The sequence below is a fragment of the Drosophila nasuta genome, chromosome 3 (assembly GCF_023558535.2).
Source record: "Drosophila nasuta strain 15112-1781.00 chromosome 3, ASM2355853v1, whole genome shotgun sequence".
Taxonomy (NCBI): Eukaryota; Metazoa; Arthropoda; class Insecta; order Diptera; family Drosophilidae; genus Drosophila; species Drosophila nasuta.
This window is the reverse complement of record NC_083457.1, coordinates 7,514,554-7,539,129: the sequence shown is the minus strand read 5'-3', so window position 1 is coordinate 7,539,129 and position 24,576 is coordinate 7,514,554. Positions and strand designations below refer to the sequence as shown.

General features: G+C 36.7%; 3 protein-coding genes across 3 annotated transcripts; 1 reads left to right on the top strand and 2 right to left on the bottom strand.

Moving 5' to 3' along the window:
* Window positions 1–842: 842 nt before the first annotated feature.
* On the bottom strand, window positions 843–8,242 carry LOC132792015 (uncharacterized). The gene is made up of 7 exons (XM_060801202.1): window positions 8,016–8,242; window positions 5,694–6,017; window positions 3,643–5,638; window positions 2,929–3,333; window positions 1,409–2,870; window positions 1,249–1,342; window positions 843–1,183 (listed from the first exon to the last, which is right to left on the bottom strand). Exons 2-7 carry the CDS (start codon window positions 6,001–6,003, stop codon window positions 843–845), a joined length of 4,608 nt encoding a protein of 1,535 aa, XP_060657185.1. The 5' UTR covers window positions 6,004–6,017; window positions 8,016–8,242.
* Window positions 8,243–8,432: 190 nt separating this feature from the next.
* Window positions 8,433–11,853, top strand: LOC132792016 (DNA polymerase eta). The gene is made up of 3 exons (XM_060801204.1): window positions 8,433–9,048; window positions 9,111–9,607; window positions 9,665–11,853. The coding sequence occupies exons 1-3, from the start codon at window positions 8,614–8,616 to the stop codon at window positions 11,322–11,324; spliced, it is 2,592 nt and encodes an 863-aa protein (XP_060657187.1). The 5' UTR covers window positions 8,433–8,613; the 3' UTR covers window positions 11,325–11,853.
* Window positions 11,854–11,888: 35 nt separating this feature from the next.
* LOC132792021 (organic cation transporter protein) lies at window positions 11,889–15,444 on the bottom strand. The gene is made up of 5 exons (XM_060801218.1): window positions 15,020–15,444; window positions 14,710–14,950; window positions 13,254–13,357; window positions 12,241–13,192; window positions 11,889–12,183 (listed from the first exon to the last, which is right to left on the bottom strand). The coding sequence occupies exons 1-5, from the start codon at window positions 15,271–15,273 to the stop codon at window positions 12,001–12,003; spliced, it is 1,734 nt and encodes a 577-aa protein (XP_060657201.1). The 5' UTR covers window positions 15,274–15,444; the 3' UTR covers window positions 11,889–12,000.
* Between the last annotated feature and the right edge of the window lie 9,132 nt (window positions 15,445–24,576).

Here is a 24,576-nt window from a genome sequence, read left to right as displayed (position 1 = left end):
TCACAGTCGAGCACACTCGACTGTAGCTTTCTAACTTGTCATGATTGCGCTGACTGAACGATTTCAGTTTCGACTTAAATACATTATATTGAAGTGCCAAAAACTATTGACAAAGCATTGCACAACGCCGCCATAAGTAAATCATTATTTTACTGACTGTTATTAAAGTCTGTGAAATTTGCTGGAACATTAAAAAACAAAACGTAATTAAATACAATTCATATTCCTTTATTTTTAAAGTATATGCAAGAATTTAAAAAATATCACTTGATGTTGGAGTGTATGTGTTTCGAGTGTAAAAGATAGAGAGATAGTTCAGTTAAGAATACAATATAGATAATATATGGTAATATTAATATTACTAAAGCTAAATGAGAACTTAGTTATGCATAAGTAAAGCATGTGTCATCTAGTAAAATACAGATATTAAATCTGCGATAAATTATTTGATGTGATCAGCACTTAACTGGTTTATATGGCGTGTCACTAATGAATACTGCATAAGAGTGCCTACTTCTAAGGTACAACCTACTTAAGATCGTAAATCTTCACTATAACAACTACTATATTTATATGTATATCGAAATGTTGCGTTTGTGTCAAACAAAATATCAATAAATAATGCTTAATTATAAAGGTTACAATAATAACTCGACTCACACAAATATATAAATACACATATACAGTGCGGTTTATAAAGTGATCTTAATACGTTCGCCCTCAATTCGCAAAATGCTTTCCGGTTTCAATATGTCTCTATGTCAATCTTGTCAAATTGCAATGTGATAATATTTTGTTTCAAGTAGTTAAAAAAAAAACCGATCTGGCTAAACCCAGATTACTCATAGATTATACATGGGATTACTGGTAGCATCAAACAGCTGAGTTCCTGTCGACTCGATCATCGAACGCAATGCAATGCTGCGCTGTTTGGCAACAGCCTTTCTTAATGTAAGCTCAAACACATTATCCTCATCAATGTTATCCATCGGTAAGTGATCTCTGCTATCGGCTGCATGCTCAGGTGTCTTGAATACCAATTGCTCGTGCTCATACAGAACGCAAGTTTCCGCAAATTCCTTGGCAAAATATTGTGCTGTATTCCGATTCTGTATGACTTCGCTGGGGAAGCATTGCAGCAGCTCCTCAAAGCTAAGCTCCGTTACCAGATTATTGAGAATCTCTGTATAGTAGACATATATTTTAATTATATTATATTAAAAACAAAATTTGTATTATGTTACAAACCTGCAATATGTGTTTTCCAATTCGGCAAAGAATCCTGTTTGCTAAGTATCTTCCTTAATAGCGATTCCCAATGTTTTGGAGTGAAGCCACAGGACTGACAGACAATATAAAAAAAATAAATGCTTGCTATACAAATTTCGTTACAATAGGATATGCTCACCTTGCCATACTGCCACAAATACGCCGGACAAAAGCTTAGCATATAATTGATGGCCAAGTTCTTTGGTAATATTATTACCAAGAAACTATCAATGCCAATTAAGTGCTGTGCTTTCTGTATAAATGCCAGAAACTCGGAGATGATCTCACGATGAACCTTGCTGGATGCCAACAGACTTTGAATCTTAAGAGTCAAAGTCAGCAATTCATTGTGCCAGCCCGTAAAGCGCACTTCAAACTCGCCTTCATCCTTTTTGGGATAACTAAAGTCGCTTCGCTCAAAGGGTGGCAAACGATTCAAGTATTGCGGCCTTTCCAGAAGACAGGGAATTGGTCGAACATAGGCATTGATATGCCGCTCGAATTCCTCGCCCTCTGGCAGCTTATAATCAGGTATATATGGCACAAATACCAATTTGTTCGATAGTGGATCATTGACATTGCGTACACTTGGCTTGGTGCAATAATTCGGTGACAGGCCCACCATATATGCAATGCATTCCATGCGCAGATTGAGGAACTCTTCGCGACTACTTTGCTGCTCTACATCAGCGGACTGCAGATCCGTAATGAGATCACTCAGCGACTTCAAGCGTCCCATATACATGCGGAATAGTATCTTAAGACCTTTGAGATTAGTTGCAGCCATGTCATCATCCGGTTGCGGTTGTGATAGTGATGCGTTTGAGCTACGCTTTTGATAGGGCGATGATCCGCCTTGTTGATCCTGCAACTGATCGTACACAATTCGCTGCTGTCGTCCACTAATGGATCGCTCATCGGGCACCGAACTGGCACACGAACTAGACAGTGATTGAACATCCGCTTCGCTGTGTATCGAAGGTGCACGCGAACTGCTGCATTCGTCATCGTAATCATCATCTAGCTGTGGCGGCGTTTGCGAACGCACCTCATGCGGCTGCAGCGATGAGCTCACATCGTAGAGATCATAGTAATAGACTTGCAAGATGCTGACAAACACCTTTTGCGAGGTCTGATAACCTTTCTGTCCAATATGCGAGGCAATGTAGTTGAGGAACAGTTGCAGCACCACGTCCAACGTTATGCTGTGCTCAATGCACAACGCATGAATGAAGGCATCACTTATGGCCTCAATCAATGCAGGCTGCTCGTTGGCCAACAGAATCGTTTCGCAGAAATCCGAAAAAGAAACAATGGCACTAGGTGTTGGTGTTGCAGCGCCTCCGCCTGAAGATTTACCCTTTGCTGGTGCGGCTCCACGGCGCGAGCGCTTGCAAGTTGTTAACTGTGTTGGATTCTGCTGCTCCACTTGCTGACGTCGTTGATAGAGCACAGTGCTGTCATCGAAGAGCACGTTCTTATTCCTAATCAATGCTGTGGCCAAGCTGCGACGCGTTGACCTGGTGATTGTCTCCTGGGCCAGCAGGTAATTGGACATGCGACAAGCTGTCACTGCCAAAAGCAAATTCTCATCAGGTGTTCTGTAAAAAGAAATGAGTTTGATTCGAAGTTTAACTGACTTATCCAATTACAACTTACAGCGTATCCAAGTACTTTAGATAGTTGATCAATTCACCGCTCATGGCATCCGCCACAACTGGTGAACCAAGCATTATGTGGGGTATATCTGCAGGTGCATGCTTAATAAACATGTTGAGGAACTCCAATGAAAGTGGAACCTGCTTGTAGCCTTGTTGAATGACACGAGCGGGTGTAAAGTATGGCGGCACGGTTTGATGCAAAAACGAAGATTTGCGACGGTCTGTACCGAGTCCAAGCAGAAATAGTTTAACTGTGTAAATTAGACCAACTAGCTGCGAAGTCTCGACATCCGTCTTGTTGTCCTCGAATTGCGTAATATAGTTGTTGAAAATGTCCACCAACTGCAGCTGACACATTTTATAGAAACCGGTGGCTTGCAGATAAACCTCCTGCTTATTGGAGCTGTAAGGGTACAAAATAAAAACATTTTTAAATCAAGGTCCGTAAGGTAAGGTATTTTGATAGTAGCTTATATCAATTTTAAACTCAAATTAAATATAAAACTCCATTACAATTTCATAACAATAAAAGGTTTTAGGCAATTCAAGTTGGCATTATGCAGTTTTAAGTTTTAGGAATTTAAAAATTAAGAATTATTTTTAAAGTTTTTCGATAAAAACATTTAGATTGTTAACGCGAATCATATAAAATATATCCTAGATTAACTATTAACTTAATTGTCTTTAAGGGCTTTAACGACATAATCCTTACCGTATGGAAAAGTCAGCTAGCTTCCTGCAATTGGCGACAAACATCTTGCGCAGCTCCTGCTCCCGCTCCGGACTTAGACGCTCGCCTTGGAGTGTAAGACTCAGCCGCAACATAACGTGAGCCTCCTCCATAAGATCAAAGAAATTCGAGTGACTCGCACTGCGATACGATTCGGCAATACCCTCGAGATCCTCAATAATGTGCTCCACCTTCGGCACCTCCAGACTGTACAGTGTCCATTCGTTGATCACCGAAGATTGGGCAGCTGTGCTACTGCTTCTCAGCAAACTGCTGTGCTTAGCCTTTGCTTCAGCTAGAAATCTGGCGGCAATGTTGCGCTTCACCTGCACCACAGCCACGTCGCCAGTGCTGCGCCGCTTGTGCAGCTCAAGCGCGGCATTTGTGATTAGCACCAGCTGCTCTCGATTGACACAGACAAACTGCACATGCATAAAGGCGGCCAGTCCAATAACTGCAATTGCTGAGCTAACATCTGGCGAAGATTCCTCTGGGAACAGGCCACCAATGCTCGGGTACTCGAAGCGATTGTGGAACAGCTTATGGCCAATGCGAGAAGTGTGCGTTTCCACAGACTCCGAGGTAACCGCATAGACAACATAATCATTGAGATGCACTTGCAACACGGGCGCTGTAAAGCTATAGCTGGCCACAGGCTTCTCGTTCTCACTGTACCACTTGCCCTGGGCACAGAACTGATACAAATAGCCATCAACGCTGCTGGCCACGAGCAGCGCATGTCCAATGCATCGCTGATGCTGCGAGGACTTCAATGTGCGACGATTGACGTGCTTGAATGTGGTCACTGCACTGGGCACCTGCTGATTACCCATGTCGTACTCGTCGTCCTCCTCCATTTGCTGTTCGCTGCTACGCTGGTAAATCGCCTTCAAATCCATACAACGCAATATGTCCAAGACCCGGGACTGCGGTTCAGAGGACTTCATGCAGATTTGCAGCAACTTTCGCACATCATACTGCACCGAAGCATCCTCTAAAGCATTGCTTCCTCCGGCTGCAATGCCGCGCACATTCATGGCCTTTGCCTCGTTGATCAGCTTGATTTTAATATCCGCTGCACGTTGCGGAGCTATGGTTATCTCTTGCGCATTGTCTTCCTGACCGCCACCGCGACCGCCGCCGTTCTCACACTGGTCCCACTGCGAACGCAACTCCGGCTCAAATTCACGCCCGTATGCAGTATTCACTAGTCGTGCCACATTAAAATCCAGTGGCGTGCGTCCAGCCAAACCAGTTCCATTAATCAGTGCAGGTTTGGCGCTGCTTGAGGATTGCAGCGAGTCACTCTCACAGCTATGCTGGCTGTGCGTGCTGCTGACAGCCGCTGCACTCGCCTTGCTACCCAAGCTGAGTGACTCGGACAGTGGCTCATCGCCAGCATAATCGTTGTCCAGGCAGCTTAAATCATGCGCCGTTGCTGCTGCTGCTTTGCTAGTTAATGCATCCACGACTTTGAAAGCTACACAATAGCGATGACTTAGACAGGCGATCACATTCTCGGCTAGACACAGACGTAATGGCACAAAGTTCAGTTGCACAAAGAACTTGAAGGGTAGGAAATCGATGAAGGAAAATCGCGGCTGTGTATTTTCATGCACACACTGTGTATATTCGTACAGATAGATACGATCCCTGCTGCTCACGATGATGTTGCCCGAGGTTTGACAGCATTGCACCAACTCTGGTGGACTGCGCAGCGGCAGCTCAATCACATCAATGCTCTCCACCAGCGGCGTCTTGGGTGTTGTCATCGATGCAATGCGTATGGTGATGGGCAACTCATTCAGCTTGGCATCGGGAAACTTCCAAAAGTTCGCATAGATGCGTACAAACATTTTGGTGTCATCCTCGGAGCAAACTGTGTTGCTGTTGCTGCTCGATGTGCAGCTAATGCTGGTGCTATTCGAGTGCACTGGACTGCCAGCCTGCTCCTTTTCCAGGGTAAGCAAGTATTTGCCTGAAACAAAGAAAATATATTAATATAAGCAAGGAGGCAGTGGGATTCAACTTACCCGCTTCACAGTAGATGAGCTGCACCACCTCGCCAACTGTGGCCAGCGTATATCTGGCTGGCATGCGCTCATCTACGGCTGGCGGCGGAGAAGCTGTTGCATCTCTTGTAGATGTATCCTCCTGCGGTACATAATCCTGCTGTTCAGATAAATGCAACTGCTTGCCAGCAATGTCATAGATCTCGATGAACTGCTCGGCGCTGCTGATGGCGATGCGATTGTTGCCAATTAAGGTGGCTGCCAGGATGTCGCCATTGAGTGCATAAGTCTGCTGCTTTGCAAAATTGTATGCCTGCAATATCTTCACCATGGCCAAGTCGTTCTCTGCAAACAAATCGCGTAAAAAGAACAATAGTCATAAAAATCGGTTGACAACAATGCGAATGTGAATGTGCGATATAACGCCCCAGTGACTTCATCGACCGGCGTTCATCTGCGACTGTCTCGACTGTGTGACTAGCTGCTAGCTTCTGAATACCTCCCAAAAATGCGACAACGATGACGACCGTCTGAGTGCTGACGAGTACTCAGACTGAGAACGAGACTGAGACTGAGTGGGTTGCTTCTGCTCGGTCAAGTGGCAATGGTTGTGACTCTGACTCTGTTGCTGTTGCTCTTGCTGTTCTCGTTGGCATGAACCATTAGCATAATTGTGTTTTTTTTTATGTTGTAGAGTTTGGGATATGCGGCCAGTAATTCTAGTAGCACTAGTAGAGAGGGAGGGTTTGTCATCTTAAATTACCACCATTTAATTGAAATGAATTTTAATAACTCATTCTGCATTAATATGCGGGTCGCAGAAGCTAATCAAATACGGAAATACACCCACACACACACGCATTATCACTTATTGTAAAGAGGGGTATTCAATATTACGACTCTATCAAAATTAATGACGCCATTAAATTCTAAAAATAAAAATGTGTGCAAAATATAATTACAAAAATACTCCATTTCTGTAATTTTCATTATTAATAAATAACTAATAAGTATTTTAAACTAAATTCTTTTAATTATGAAAAAGTATTAAATATTTGAATTTCTATAAAATTTTTTGCTTTTTTTATACAAATTTTCAATATTTGTTAAATTTTTTTAATCATATTTTCAAATTTTTATTATAACATGTAAATTATATTTTATAATTGGTTACATTCTAAGATTTTAATTTTTAATTTGTATTGTATACAATTTATTTTAAGTGCAAATAAAATTATTCAAAAATAAAAAATAAAGAATAGAATACTTGGAATTTTAAATTTCGATAATACAGAATTATGCCAATAAATATTTAACTAGCAATAAAAATAGGTAAATTACAAAAGGAAATTCTTATATTTACTATCGCCAAAAGTGTGTTAACGGTATTACGATTTACGATTTTATGAATTTGCTAAGTGAAGCTCGGAATATTTGTCATTCATTCTTAGTTTTAGCTGCCTATAAAAAACAGGTAATTATTTATTGTGAATGGGCGACTCGAATACAAATCGTTAAGTGATTTTTGATGGGCATGACATGATATATTAATACAGGTCAGTGCTGCACCTGCCACATCCGGTTGCCTTTAATCGTTTACCCAGCGAAATTAGGTCACAACAATATTCAAATACATATACAAAACACTCCCACGCACATCACTCACATACATACACGCCTATTACACACCCCGCAACAGCAGGAGCTGTCACAGGATTTAGGCATGCAATAAATACATATACTATAGTCAAGTAGATGAATACCACTCGAGTTGAGTTGGGCTGGGCAGGGTCAACGTGAGTTTACCTAATTAAGCCATAAATTGTCACACACGCATAAAACACTGGATGGAATCAAGAGTGTCAAAGGAATGTAACCTTCGCAGTATACTATATATTTCGACGCACCCACAACTTAAAGCCCCCCTCTCAACCGGCAAAACACCAAACCGGAAATAGATCAAAGCAAGACACGAAATATTCTATTTTTGACCAGTCGCCACTAAAGGTCTTGGGTCAAACGCAAATCGATAATTGTTCTGATAATAAATACGAATGCGTGCATTAACCCAAAATGAACATATCTGTATACACACACACACATACACTCTCACCCACACTCTTGCAATATTCAGATTTGTGTGTGTTGGGTGTGTGTTGCAGTATTTGGCAAGCGGCATTCGTAAAAATCAATAGTTAAGCTGTTGCCAAAACTTTATATAATATGCCGCAAGTTGAACATATTAAACAAAATTGCAGTTTATAAAGCTATTTACACTAATGCTGCATTAAAATTCTTAATTGTTTGTCACTTTGGCTTTAATTATTCAAACATTTTTCGTACAATTAGTATTCCAGCGGAATAAGCAATGTTGTCGGCTTCCAGTTTTATTGCGTTTAGTTTATATTCGTTGTCGACATTTTGGAAAATTCTTAGTCACTCATTTTTCACAAAGAAAATTCAATGATGTTGCTTGGAAAACACACTAATTAGACTAAATCTGCCTGTTTACATTCTTTTTCAATGCCAACGTTGCCACGGTGTTAATGGAGTTGCTTGACCACAAAACAGCTGGTTCCATTAGAAGTCTGGCAGCACCAGTTGATTCTGTTGATGCCAGGCACATGACATGTAAGTTCACTTGAATTATTTTGTACTGCTGCTTTTCTAATAACTTATTGCGCATATGTTTGGAGGTCGTTCTTATATTGCTTATCTACTTTAAATTATTATGCCAGCCTTAATATTTAAATGTGAAGATTCCCGCTTCGTCAGTCGCGCTTGTAACATGCAGCTTCACAACACTGGCACCTACAGAACTATAGTTGTCCTTCTCGCGACTATGCTCAGCTGTTGCCGGCGCTTGTTGGTTGCGAAATTAAACGCGCAATTTCAACAACATGGTTTAAATGCAAGAAAATGTAAACAAAATTGTTAAATCATGAGTAGCTCAACACGTGCCTTTGTTGGCATGCAAAACAAATACGATCGCGTCGTCCTCCTGGTGGATATGGATTGTTTCTTCTGCCAAGTCGAGGTAAAACAACAACCCGAATACCAAGGTAAACCTTTAGCTGTCGTTCAATACAATGCCTGGCGTGGAGGCGGCATCATTGCCGTTAACTATGCTGCCCGCGCCAAAGGTGTTACGCGACACATGCGGGGCGATGAGGCCAAGGCACTATGTCACGATATCATCCTCTGCCGGGTGCCGAATATCCGTGAGAAAGCCGATACAAGCAAATACCGCGATGCGGGTAAGGAAGTGGCCAATGTCCTGCAACGTTTCACTCAGCTGCTGGAACGCGCTTCGGTGGATGAGGCTTATTTAGACATCACTGAAACCGTCAACCAGCGTGTGGAGCAGCTGCAGACGGTGAGACGCTACTTCAGGCTAATCAGTTTCTGTTTATTCTAAGTCCCCTCTTTGGATTGCAGGGGGCCTTTGCACTGCAGCCACAGGAACTGGTCAATTGTCACGCCGTTGGCTATGATAACATCGGAGAGTATGTGAATAAGATCACTAATCGATTTTCCAATCCCTATATGGATGATGAGCGCTTTATGCTCTCCTACGATCCCAATGATTTGCCTGCCGTGCGGCAAAGCGATCTGCGTCTCTTGATTGGCGCTTGTATTGCCGGTGAAGTGCGTGCTGCAGTCAAAGCGGAGACTGGCTACGAATGCTCCGCTGGCATTGCACACAATAAAATTCTTGCGAAACTGGCGGCTGGAATGAATAAACCCAATAAGCAGACCATTCTACCACTGGCAGAGATTCCTGCGCTGTTTGACCAGCTGCCCGTTGGAAAAATTAAGGGCATGGGTGGCAAATTTGGCGAGACAGTTTGCGAGACGCTGGGTGTTAAGTTTCTCGGCCAGGTGCTCAAGTACAGCGAATCGGAACTGCAACGCAAGTTGGATGATAAGAGCGGGCAAGTAAAGATCAGCATTGAATATGAGCTTTATTTCATTAACACATTCAACTACAGCACATGGTTACACAACATTGCGCGAGGCATTGATTTGGAAGCCGTCACACCACGTTTCTACTCCAAAAGTATCGGATGCTGCAAAAAGTTTCCTGGTCGCAACAACATCACGGGTCTCAAGACCTTGCAGCATTGGCTAAGCGAACTGGCAAGCGAGATCAATGATCGATTGGAGAAGGATTTCATTGAAAACAATCGCAAGGCGAAGCAAATGGTTGTGCAGTATGTGCAGGACATTGATGGCAACGAAGTGGCTAGCTCTCGTTCCACAGCCATTACGCAGAGCGATCAGGAGACGCTGACTAAACAAGCCTTGGAGCTGATAAAAGCCAATACAAAGACATTTCTTCGCGTTGGTAGTGAATCCGCCCTCAACAATGCTATTAAATTCTTGGGCATCAGCGTGGGAAAATTTGAAAGCGCATCAAATGCACAGAATAGTCTACAAACAATGTTCGCCAATCAGGCAGCCAAGAAGCGTCGCATCAGCGTGGAGGACGGTGTAGAAAAAGTGATTGAAAAAGTGATCGTGGAGCAGAAACCTAAGCAAACTGATGAGGCTAAAATGAAGGGATTTTTTGCGAACTATTTGCAATCGAAGAAAAGCGAAACAAAAATTGTTAATGAAGCCGAAGGAGAAGCTAAAGAATCGGAATCGAATGGTGTTGACCCAGAGCCACAAATAAGTACAGCAGAAGTCGAGGATGTTGCTCCACAAAAGAAAAGCTTCTTTGAACAATACAAGCGTAAACTTATTGAAGTCTCTGTTGCAAAAGAAGCAACAGAAGAGAAAGCTGCTCCAATTTCCACACCACCTGAATTTAAGGGGAGTTTCTTTGCCAAATATTTGCAGCAGCGCAAAGAGGAAAAGAAATCAACGGAGCAATTGAATAAGTCATCTGAGGATGATGACTCGGCTGATATGCAGGGATTGGCAGCTGAGCTAGACGAGATCGAATCAAGTGCTCAAGAGCAACCAGAGTCTGAGAAACAGCCCTCAACATCGAAACGTAAATTCGAACAGGTTAATTCCAGCGATTCAGTACCAAACAGCGACTACAAGAGCAGCTATGCCGAATTTGCAATGCCAGAGATACGCGGCGATCTAATCAAGATGATAAAATGCGATGAGTGTGAAGCTCAAATACCCGACGATATCAAAGCATTGCAAACGCATCGTGATCATCACTTTGCCCAACAGTTGAGCCGTCAGCTGCGCGTCGAACAGCGTGAAGAAATGCAACGAAGTCGACTTGAAACCACAACTACAGCGTCTCCATCACCTACAGCAAAGGCACCATCTAAGAAATCAAAGAAAAGTGCCGGAACAACAGTGGCAACAACTACAGTAAAGCCTGTCAATAGTATAACGAAATTTTTAACCGCCAAACAACCCGAACCTCCTGCAAGTTCCAGTGGAGTGCAAATGGAACTCTGCTCAGAGTGCAAGACATACATTAAAAGTGTGGATATGCCTGAGCATTTGGATTATCATATTGCTAAGAAATTACAGCGTGAACTCAACCAGTTGGAGGTGCGTACCATAACTACCTCAAGCAACAAGAAAATATCTCCAGCTGCCAAGAAACAGATGAGTAGCACTCTCAATTCCACACCAGGTAACAAATCCATTACACAATTCTTTTCCCAGAGCAATTGAATCAGAGAACTTCAATGAGTTTCGTGTAAAATGCAATTTGTTAATTGTCACGTAGATTTTTTTTATGTTAGTTCTACATGTCCAGTGCCTCCATTAATATTAGTACAGTTTAGTATTATTAAACATTATTACACGAGAAAATCATTTTTTTTTTTACAAGTGCCATCAACTTATTATATTAGACCTATAAACAAAGCTACAGCGTTGAATATGGAACTATGTATATCGTTCCTGAAATGTTCCTCTGAAATTCTAAAATGTCGTTCGTGCTTTATTTTAGCTTACAAAAGTTATCATGAAATATTATTGTAGTCTCAATATTTGGATTACTACCTTTCCTAAATTTGCAAATGAACGTAAAATAATCATTTTGTTGAAATAATGTAACCTTTATAATTTCAAAAGAACATTCCTATTTAAAAAGTAACTAATTTCTAAATAGTATTTAGAAATCAGTTCTGATAAATGTTAAACATCCTTATACAAAAGATTGTGAATGTGCTATAAAAATATCGTATAATTTAAGATTGTATTTGAGGAAATCAATAATAAAAAAAACTTGGATTTACGTTTATATTTAAAATAGAGTATATTTCATAATATACAATGGATATGTCTTTCAATTGTCTTGTTTTTGAGCTTAATACTAAAATCGCTATATTTATAATCGGTACTTCTATGCAGATAAGTTGAGTTCTTTGCCCTGCGAGGGCTTCTTCTTGACTCCAATGGCATCCGCTTCCTTTAACGTTGTGGGCAACACAAGATTTGTGGTCTCGGGGAAGAAGAGAGTTAGCAACCCGCTGAAGATGGCAGCGCAGGCAAACAGAATGGCGGGAGCATTCGAATAATACTTGGCCTAAATCGAAATGAAAGTATAAGTATGACTATCAAGATGGATGTGGCTTAAACTTACCAGCAGGGGAGTCTGTGGTGCAAGCATTGAACCAAATCTTCCCATCATCGAGCAGAAGCTGAGCAGACTATTTCTGAGATTGGTCGGAAAGATCTCCGAGGCAAAGAAGTAGAGAACCTGAAAACTGGCCGTGATGGTCAGCTTGCCAATCAAGAAGAGCACAAGCTGCCAGACATTCTCATCTCCGGCAACAAATATGGTGCCAATGCAGCAGATGCCACTGAGGAGCATTAAACCGCACAAAGAGTAACGTCTGCCAAAGCGATCCATGATTAGCAGAGGCAAAAAGAAGCCAGGAATCTCGACGAGCGCTATGAATGCGAAATTATTGTACTTGTCGCCATCCAGCAGCACCACATTCAAGCTGAGTCCATAGTAGACAAGCACATGAACGATCCAGCACAAGGAGCAGTTGGCAATGCGCCATTTGAAGTTTTTGAATGCCTCGCGAATAGGGAATTTACTCTCCTCGGACTGTTGCAGTTTCTCCTGATTGGCTATAACCAATTTGTCCAGCACACTCTCAGACAACTTGCGCTTATTCACCGTGGCCGCTTTGCGCAGAATATTCTTGGCACGCTCCTCCTTACCCACGCTCAACAGCCAGCGCACACTCTCGGGCAGAATCCAAAAGTAGGCGACCAATATGAACGATGGTCCATAGGCGATTTGCAGCAGGCTTCGCCAATTGAGAAAGGTCTTGGCAAACATGGCCAAGGCCACTTCGCCCACTGCATAAAAGATTGTGATGACGCTGCAGGCCAGCACACGACGCTTGGGGCCCACTAGTTCAATGCCAATGACGAAGCACGTCGAGTAGAGTGTGCTGCTCGTCATGTTGTCGAGGAACTCAAAGATCAGGAACCAAACATAGCTGGGCGAGAAGGAGCGCACAATACCCAGAATGGCACCCAAAGTGCCACCCAATGCAATAGAGAAGCTGCGTCCATAGCTGCATTTACAAATGGAAGATATATTACTTGCACATTTAAATGGTGTGGGAAAAATGTTACCGATCAGCCACAAGACCTCCAAGGGGTATTCCAAAGAATTGTCCGAGATTGTTGATTGTGCCCACAAGTGATAGTTTCCATTCATCGTCGCAGTAAATACCAAACTATAAATAAAGATGAAGATGCCGAGTGGCGATTAAGAAACCGCAACAATGGAAATCTATTCGTAAGTTTACTGGAAAAGTTTTTTTGCATTAAATAAGTGTGACAATAGATTTATTCCGCTGCTCATTATTCACTTGAGTAGCCAGTTTGTCTGCGGCTTATGTGATTCGTTCTCGTTTGCATATCTAATCTAAAAAAGTGTTCATGCAACTGCTACTCAAACCCGTACTTGGACTAGCATTTCGCAATTGCTGTTGCCCCTGAAAATTGTATGACAGCTCGTTGTCCAGACACCGCTCAGACTAGCCTCAGATGTGTGACGTAGACATCTTGTATCTGTTGGAACTAGATTATATCTTGCGCTTATCAAGCACACTTGAGCAACAGCTGTTTATATTAAACAACATAAACAATTTTATCAACACAATTCCACATCCATATCTTATGCTTCTTCTTAGAGATGATATATAGTATAATAGGAATTCCATAGGGGAAGGTCAAGAATGGTCCTCAAATTTTAGATAAGTCATTTTATCTGAAAGTCATGGGTATTAGATTTTTTATTTCTAGAGATGCAAATCTACATATTTTCAACTTTGTAGCCTAATAAGTTTTAATCAATTATAGCTGTAGAGTTAAAGGTTTATAGATTAATAGCATCTTTTGCTTATTTTTGAATACACATTTTAACTCATTTTTATTACAGCTTTTTTAATCGTGTTTTAAAATTATTTATATCAAAGGGTTCACTCAACTTTCGAAGGTCTACGAAGATCTGCTGGTTCAGCTGATTAATCAACATTACTTTATACTAAATGATAAAGAAGTTCCAATATTACTTCGTACTAATTAAGAAAATACTTGAGTTTAGTTAGGAAAAATCAATTAATTCATATCCATATAAAAATAATAAAGTGCTGGATTCCAACCCTAAAATGTTGAAAATAGGCTTCTGTACTTACGCTATAAAACTCTTATAGTTAATGAGTTAATGACTAGCAGCTGTCTGTTCAGTTCTTATCACAATTAGTTAATCGTCTAGGCCCCATTTGAGTATATACATAACTGACCAACGACGATCGTGAAAGATTAAATTTGAGTCATTGAACTCGTAAACACTTTGGATAAGCTTCGTTTACAAGTTTAGCAAATGAATTTTAGACAGACTTTCTCGATCAGACTATTTTCTTTGTTACTGTAAAATCAGTTGGTCCAGTGGAATGTGCAGAAATCGGATGACTTATTATCAAAGTCCATGTTTGTCAGAGTCTGGCATTTATTGGCTGATAAGTCTCGGAGCCCCCATAGTCTCGTTGACGTGGTTAATCGCGAAAGGAACTTTGATACTCACGTCATTGGAAATCGTAATTTCTTCGTTGTAGAAAACGAACTCATTGTTGGGACAACTCTCGATTTTCTGACTATTATAATTATCGAGTGTACAAATATCCTGCGATTGATTCCAGCTGGAAAGTTGAGCATTTTCATAGCGATTACATCTATCCATATCCTTGCCATTCTTTGGTATGCTATACTCTGTCCACGGCTCCTCATATCGGCTATCGGGTCCATCACACTCTGTAATATTACATCTGTTGATTCGAAGTTGTACTTAGGTTAGACGCCATCTGAACTCACGAACTGCCGGCAGCAATATTCACCTGTGCACCACAGTGCCAGCCGTGAAAACATACGTCACGGAGAACATGGCATGAAACATCATTGGCAAACAGATCAGCAGAAAGATGACCAGCTGAAAGCGTCCGAATTGTCCAATATGCTTCAGTATGTAATCGAGCGTAATTTCATCAGGATCAGCTTTGGTATTCATCGAAGGATTTTGTATATCGATCGTGGGTGTTGTTGTTGTTGTGGCTGGTGTTGCCGGCGGTGGTGCTTCGGTGCTGCTGCCCATGGCTCTCAATTGTTTATGTGTAATGTGCGTAGAGTTGCGTACATTTATTGAGTTTATTTATATGCGCACGTTTTTATTTGACTTTTGCCAAAGTTTATTTTTAAATGCGCACAATTTTGACGTTGTTCACGGCACGGAAACGCGAGACACACTGCGAGCGTGATCCACAGCCCCACAACGATCAGCCCCCAATGCGGCGAGATTGTGCTCGTTGTTGTGGTTGTTGTGCTCTCCGGCCAATTGCAAATTGGCCTCTCATTAGGCCCTGTCCTGTCGCAATACACACACACAGAACATCTATGTAGTATTAGGTGCTCTCCATAGTGGTGATAAGATTACTCAATCTAATAGTTGATGTTGTGCTTTAGTTGAAGCCTCTACAGCTGCGATTATGATCGTGTCCCCTGCTGAAGATAATCAATCTATAATAATCGGTTTTTTATTTGCACACACAAATGTGTCGGCATTCTATTGGTAAATGGTTGTTGCTGTTGGCATTGCTAGTGAAAGTGATTGTTATTGTCGTGCCTTTCAATCAAAGTCCACTGAGGCGAACAACAAATTCGATTAGCTTTCGGAATTTCACAGTTTCGATAATGAGAAGTGAATTATAAGTGAATAATTGGGGAGTACTTACTATAAACATAATTGTGTGTATTAACATTTTTATTTTTTTTTTGCTATAACATGAAAGAATTATAATACTTTTACGAAATATTATTTCCCAAAGATAAATGTTTGCACAGCTGCATAAGAACAAATTTGCAATGGCTTAAGTAAACAACAGAATTTTACTCATTATTATTATTTTCCCTTTCTGTGATTTTTATTTTATTTTATTTAAACATTGTTTTTTAGTTATTTTGGGACATGTTCCACGCGTTGTTCACGTGATTTTTCCATTAGAATTTTTATTTTGCACTCAATATTATTACTTATTTCCTTTCTGTGATTTTTATTGCTTTTTATTTTATTTTATTTAAACATTTTGTTTTTAGTTATTTTGGGACATGTTTCATGCACTGTTCACGTGATTTTTCCATAATGATTTACTCATTTTTATTTTTATCTTGCTTTCTATTTGAAATATTTTACAATTTGGCAACTAGCCAAAAAAAGATAGAAAAAAGTGAAACTAACGATCGATTTCAATGAGAAGTACTTAGGCATATGCATATTATTCTAAACCTGAATGAAAACCGGTTCGGTAAATTATTTGTAACATGTCAAATTCAGTTCTAGACATAAATTATTTCTATCTACTTCACGAGACTTTTCCATTAACTAATTATTTTTTATGAAGAGATAATACTAGTTTGCACTTTTCAACAATGTAAAAAAAAATATTAAAAATAATTAGAAAATAAATGACTTGCAAAAGCCGGTATAACTGACCTTTTAAAGTAGTTTTTCAATATCGAAGAGTAAAAGTAATCGAACTTGACCTACTAATAGCGGAATAATACAGCATTAATTTAAGATTCCATATGCGTATTGATTAGTTGTTATATGCATTTACAAATCGAGGGTCAATAGATTTCTTTGAAATAATTAAATATTATAATGAAATTTGTATTTACGAGATAATAAATCTACACGTGCTTCGGCGATTTAGCAGAGTTTACAGTCCAATCTGCGTTTTTTTTCGGCATAGTCATAACTACTTGCGCTTATCAATTTAATCAACTCGGTTAACAAATCGCACACTTGAGTATAAGAGGGAACAATTAATAATGTTAATACATATATGTACGTACAACTTGTAGTATCATTTCCCTAACGTTTTCGGTTTATTATTTCTCATCTCTCTCCTGACTCTCACTTTCGCTCTTTAGCTGTCAATCTGTCTCCTGCTCTTTGCGGTTTGTTTATGAATGAGGCACGAGACCCACGCTCATATTTTTCTTTTTTTTTTTGTTTATTTATGTTTGACGGTGACAACATTTAGTTTTGTTGTTTTCTTTATTTGCCACTTTTTTATGAATGAATAATGACAAAGAGAATTCAGAAGCAGAAACAGAGCGCTATAGTAAATTTGATTGTGTTTGTGTACACATGTGGTTAGTACACTATTTAACAAGTTTATTTATTCCACTTATCGTCTATTAACTATGCTAAGTGCGTCAATTGTCACTAAGTAATTTTCATGTATTATGGAATTTTTTGACAGCATTGTATTAATTTCGAGTTCTATTCAAAATATAATTGATATTTATTTAATTTGAATTGCTTTGCTTTTTGCACATTTCTATTCAAATGACAAGCCTAATTTAATTTAAATAATCAAATAAACAACTATAAACTCTCTATTAATTTACTTACCGTATTCAACCTTTATAAATGATAAGCTTAATTTAATTCAAATAAATAGCTTTCAAATTATATTAGCCATCTTTTAATTTACTTACCCTTTACAACCTTCAATAAATATTAAACATTTCTTCTTCTGCTGAAATGATTTATGAATATTCCCCCAAGAGAGTAAATAAAATTCATGTTTTTTATTTTGTTTGAATATATCTAAACACATACCTTTATTTAATGAATTCAAAAATTGTGTTAAATTCTGATTTACTTTTTTTTCTTTGGTTTTCCACTTCTCTCTCCATTTGTGGTACATTTCAATTTATTTCACACGCAATACATATAGAAAGTATCTCCTAATATTCCAGTGTTCATTTGTTGTTTTTGTGTATCTTTTTCTATTTGGTTTTCTTTTGTTTTTGTTTTTTGTTCTTTTTTTTTGTTTTGTTTTATATTATTTTTGCTGGTATTTGAAGTAAAAATTTGACTCAAAACACATTTAGTTCGAGAACGCAACACATTTAGCTTGTAATTGGTTTGTTTAAAAATTCTTTCATATTTTTGTTTTTGCTTGCTAAATTTGCGGTATTTATGAATGTGTGTGTATATGGGTATGTGGATAATAATTACACTGTAAGTTGTTTAACCTCATTTCGGGTCACAGAAATTGAACTACATTTAGAAAATTTAAAATTAGAATAGAGACAGAAGAGCAAATTTAAAGATTTTATATAAAAAGTATTATAGAAGTCGTTAAAATTCGAGATTAAAAAGAGCGAATAGTGTTTGAATATTTAATCAACTGTTAATATTTTAAAAATATAATTATAAATTACTTAATGCAGTTCAAAGTTAAGCTTCCGAAATTCGATTAGACAATGAAACAATCAGTGTTATCATAATGAGATTATGGTATGTTGTGTAACTGGCTTAAATACGATACGTGATTGAATTTCAACAAAAATAAATTGTTGCTGTAAATGTATATGTATATATATATATGTATTGTATATATATGATGTATATGAGTTGTGAATAAATACATATGCACTGGTATTAATCATTACATTAATCGGTTTAAATAATTCACTTAATAGCTTGATCATTTTTTTTTTGCTTTGTTAGTAATAATGTTTCATTTTTTCCTTTTTTGCTTTTAAATCTATAAATTCAATTATAATGCACTTAACTTTGTGAGTGTGTGTGTGTGTGTGTGTGTGTGTGTGTGTGTGAGTGTGAGTATCTCCTTTTCATTTATTGTTTAACATATTTTCGAGATTCCTGTGTTGTTGTTGCTGTTGAGTGTGTGTGTGGGTGTGTGTGTGTGTGTGCATGTACTATGTATGTATGTGTGTATGTGTCATGGCTTTGGTTTGCACTATATTATTCCGCACAGACATACACACACGATGATTTGAGTTTGTTGTCCATATATACGCTTTATATATATGTAAATACTTTTAAATATAATTTTTATAGAATTGTAAATATATTGTAAATAATGTTTGCTTTTTTTTGTTTATTTTCATTTTTCTTTTTTTTTCTCATTTCTATCATTTGTTTGTTTTGTTGGTATTGGTATTCAACATGTTCTTTTATTACCATTTTTTGTTGTACATTTCGCATTGATGAATTAATACCGTTTTTACCGTTGCTTATTGTATGTAGTTTAATGGTTTTATTTGTTGTAACTTCTTGTTCTTGTTCTTCTTGTGATTATGTCGTGTTCCGCTATGCATGTGTGTAACATAATGTATATATGTATGTAAGTATTCTTGTATATCTCGCATCCTTCATCGCCTCTTCATATGGGATTGTAACTGAAACTGAATACTGCATATTTTCTGTATTTCACAACTGATCGCAGTTTCAGTCAGTTTGAGCTGTTATCAATTCCAAGTTATCATTAAATATATTGACTTTTAATTAAAATACAATCCCATAGATCAGCTCATTCTAGTCCTGTATAGTACGAGTATATGTATGTTTTATAGCGTCTTGCTTTTTGTATCTATGTATGCAATGCAATTTATTTGAATTTCTGTGTGTGTGTTTTGTTTATGGTTTTTTATTTCTGTATAGAGTCATAGTACACATTTAAGAATTATGTTAAATATTATTGTTGTACACAGATAAACAAGTTTTCATTTCACTTATCGTTTCATTTCAATACCCTTACTATTTGTTTTTGTTTTAGTGTTTTTTAATTTTCATTATTGTTTATCATAATCTAAAAGTTGTTCAGTGCTGCATTCAAATACAATTTATACTAACCATCATCAATTTGATGTTCTGTTTTCCCCCTTCACATCATGTCTTTATTTTTGTTGCCATATACAAAAGAGTGATTTGTTTATAGACCTACTATATCTTTTTTTTTATCATTTTGTTGTTGGCTGTGCAATGAACAAAAATGTATTTTATTGAGCTCATCAACTACATACATTTTTTTTTGCAATTTAATCAATTCAATTTGACTCTTCGCAATCAACAACACATCACATCACATCAAAGATTAAGCGGTGCTGTGTGCTACTTTACGAATACTTAATCTTCACTTTAATAGTTTTAATTGTTCTGAAAATCTCCAAAAATTGGTGGTTCTGAAACCAACTGTTTTATGTTTACTTAAAACCCAAAAGAAAACCCGTGAAATACATATATATCGGCAAACAAAAATTTGCACTACAAATTGGCACTAACTTTTAGTTTGGTTTGTTTTGTGTTTTTTTATTTTTACCACAATTATAACGCAAATATCTTTTTTTCCTTATTTTGTTTTGTTTTTAATCATTGGCTTAAATATATATTTATCCAAAAACATTTTGTAGGCATTGTCAACTATCGTTTTGTGTTAGCCATATATTTAATAGTTGTTTTGTATTATGACATTTTGTTCATTTCATTTATTGAAGCTCTAGTTATATGATTGCCTTGCAGTTTTCTACAACTTGTAAATATGTTCTTCAAATATTTTCCTGTTGTTTAACTATACTCATTATTATAGGACTGTTCTCTTGCGAAATATTTGGAAACTTTGTCAAATCAAGCAGGATATTTGGTAAAATATATACAAGAAACGGAATACAAGAGAATTGCCTTAAAAGTATGCAATGGTTTTTTTCTTTCTTCAAAAAACAATTATCAGAGGAAATGGTCAAGTTTATTCGAATTCGAAATTAACAAAGTTTTGCGGCAATCAGCATTCCAAGTGATAAAATATCTATAACAAATTGTTGTTCACCCTGTGTTTTTTTTTTATTTTTGGCACACTTTTGAAATACATTTAGTTAGTTTCAAACTGAAAATACAGCCACTTTTCGAATATTATTGTAAAACCTTCTTCTCGATACGGATGCTACTCCGACAATTTAATTGATTATTAGTATATTTTGTTATGTGTATTGTTGTTTTGCAGTTTTTGTTTTAAATAAGCTCCTTTTGCGCAATATGAACTTTAAATAGCTGTCAATGTTATTGGCTTTCAAATGAATTCACATAAATTTGCGTATTTGTTGAAATTCGTATAATTCCTATGTGTTGTTCCCCCAAAAAAAGCAAATTTTTTTGTTTGTGCTCTTGTTGTTGCTGTTGTTGTTCTTTAAAACAAAGTTCATTTTGTTATACATTGTTTGGCCAGTAGTTGTTGTTGCTCAATGATTTCCTGTTTTATGTGTTGTTCTTTTGTAATTGTTATATTTGGCACAATTATGCAATACTTTTCATAGAGTTTAATGTGTTGGGCTACCATTTATGTATAGTAAGTAGTATTCTTTGCCAACAACTGTGTTGTGGGGTTGTGGGATTCTGACTTACTTATGCTTTTATTATAATTTAATCTTATATTTTAAATATAAGTTGATCCCAATTGTTCAGTTTTATCAATTTTACGCTGCATTTTCATTCTTTTCTTTTTCTTTCAAATAAAAGACTGAGAGATAGAGACTCGTATGTTGAGTTGAGACACTTAACAACTAACATAATTTCCTAAATTGCCATTGCTATTTTTTACGATTAGTTCAAATTGTGTCTTCTGAAATGCAATTGTCTTTCATAGTGATTTCATTTTGTTTTAAGTACATATATATATATATATAATAATTTGTTTTTATGTTTATACACATATACAAACACACACATACAGTACATTGAAAACAGTTTTGTAAGTTATTTATGCGATGCGCCAATTTCTCTTGCCAATTCCAATTCCGCTAGCCTGTAAACAATTTCTAGAGATATTAACTGTCTAATGAACATGTTGGAGAGTGCATGCTATGTATTCAATTCATTTCTTTTCTTTTCTCATATATAATTTAATTTAAATTCTTTTTTGGTATTTTATATATATGTGTGTATGTATGCGTTATGTATTTATTTCTTTGATCTATGTATATAAGTTATTGGTTATATGTTTTTATTTTCCATTTTTTAAATTTGTGAGAAACCTTAGCTGTTTCGTATATTCGTATTTACTGGCAATACTCTTGAGTATGCATGCCTTCTATTTTCCTTTTTCAATTGCTTTGATGAATTGGAATACACGTAGTTACTTTTTCTGCTTGGTATTTGAACCATACGAGAGAGATAATGCAGCAACAAAAATGGTATACGACTAATTTATATTGATTTGACTTGGATTATGTTTACACTGCGCAAAAGTTTTTCGAAATTATCAAACGATTGAATTTACCATAAGCAGCATAAACAAATCCGTTTTTTATGTTGTATATATTCTTTTTTTGCTTTTTCAAAGAACTTAGAAGTTTTGCACATATGAATTCCCTATCATCTAGTCATGTTTCTAGGCTTAGCTCGAGTCCTAATGACACTAGCTTATTCAAAACTGCACACCAGAGAGTAGAGAGAGAGAGTTGATTAAGCAAAAGCTATACACATCTACATCACATACAAGCATCTGTCTGTGCAAGCACATAAAAGCTTTAAGCTTGCACTCTTATCAAACCGAGAGCTTCGCGTTCTAGCCACAATTTATCACTAATTGTCCCTAATCGAATATCTTCTGTTGCCGATTTCAGCTAGTGCCATTGGAATATTTTCTGCCTGTATATTTCTTGCCTGCTCTATGCGCAATTTACATGAAGTTTTCAGTTTAAGTTATGTATAACAACGTCTAACACCAATATGTAGTTAATAAATTTGCATATTTCTTACTTCAACCCGATTTAACCGATGTGTTTCCGTTCTATATGCTGATTTGTTTTTTGTTTTTTTCTAAATTAAAATTTTCCTCGTATATTTTCCTCTTTTCTTTTTTTTTTTTGGATATTAAATAAGAATATCTAAAATACCTTAAGAATTAGCTTCTGTTTTTATTCTTTTTATGTATATGTATATAAATATGTTTTTTTTCATAATTTTCTACATTTGCCTTTTAACAATTGTTTACATCCGATCATCCGTTTTTCAATCCATATGTCAAGTGCCTTAAATGCTTTTGTTTTTCGACTTATTGTGTAGAGTTTATGTTTATGTTTTTGTTTTAATGTTTTTTTTCTTTTTTTGTGTATTTTTCTTTTTGACATGTATTGTAAAATGTGAGCAAATACATTCAAGTGATTTGTAATTACACTGAGAGAAACATTTATATGTGTGTTGTGTGTTAATTAGTATATTTTGTTATGTTGCTGACTAATTGTTCATATAATCGGATAATGTTTCGAGAATCGGTGTTATTTTGTTTTTTGTTCAACTACTACTTGCAGCTAATTTATTAAATAAATATTAAATACATTATTATTTATATTTGATATTTGTATTATATTTTTTCATTTTATGTATTTTTTATATTTTGTTTGTTCTCAAGTACTATAACGGGCAACTCTACACATTGGTTGTTGTTGTTCTTGTTATTTTGGTTGTTGAAACTCGAATAGCTTTAAGCAATTGTGGGTCATATGTCTCTAAAAGGGATAATTTCTTTATGTCGAAAGGCTTATGTAAGTATGTAAGCATAGTTTTGTAACTAAATATCATACATAAGCTGGGAAAGTTGATAGGAAAATATCTATAGAATTTTTGTTGGTGGAAAGGTAGAAAACTCACACTGCCACAGAAATTGTCACACAAATGCTGTGTTTCTCTTTTTTTAGTTTTGTTGTTGTTCTCGATTATGTGGGGCAAGAAGAAATTTGCTTGGTTTGGTTTTTAAGGCACCATTAAAATTGCTTTTCTTACACGTATTTTTCCTTTGCAAATTTACAAGTTTTCAACAAATTGTTTTAATAATTTACATACACATACACATATTAGTAAAAATTCATTTGAAATTGTTGTTGAGCTATTGAGCTATTTTAAATGTAGTTTCTTTATACACACACATGCACATAATTAATTTATCCCTTTTGTTTTGTTCTTTCTTTATGTTACAAATAGTCCCAATCACTATTCCGTTGTTAACCCGTCAACGTGCGTCATTCTCATTCTCATTATCATTATCATTATCATTCTTTTATTTTAATTGTTTTCTTCTCTTTTTTTGTTATCTTTTATTTAGTTGGTTTGTAACTTGCGCAAAAAATTTACTAAATATTTCAAATACAATTAAATACAAGTGTACATAATAATTTATTTAATATATGTATATTTATATATAGATATATAATTTATTTATATATAGATATACGGCTTTGCTTCCATTCAACTTTCTTAATTTCATTTGTTTATTTTGTTGTTGGTTCAAAAATGATTGCTTCAAATTGTCATCAGCGAAATATTTGTCACTAAAATCACGAAATAGTTTCGCTAGATATTTTGCTGCCTGTGTTGCACATTTTGCTTGATCCTCATTTTATTTTTAAAACATTAGTTTTAGTCAATTATACGTAGAGTGTGGCTCTAAGCTAACAGTAATGCATTTATCATTATATCGTAATAGTATTATCATTTATCAATTCTGTTTCTTTTTTATGCTATTAACAATTTCCTGTAATCAAGTTTTGCTTCATAAGTGTCTTTATTATTATTATTTTAATTATGCAA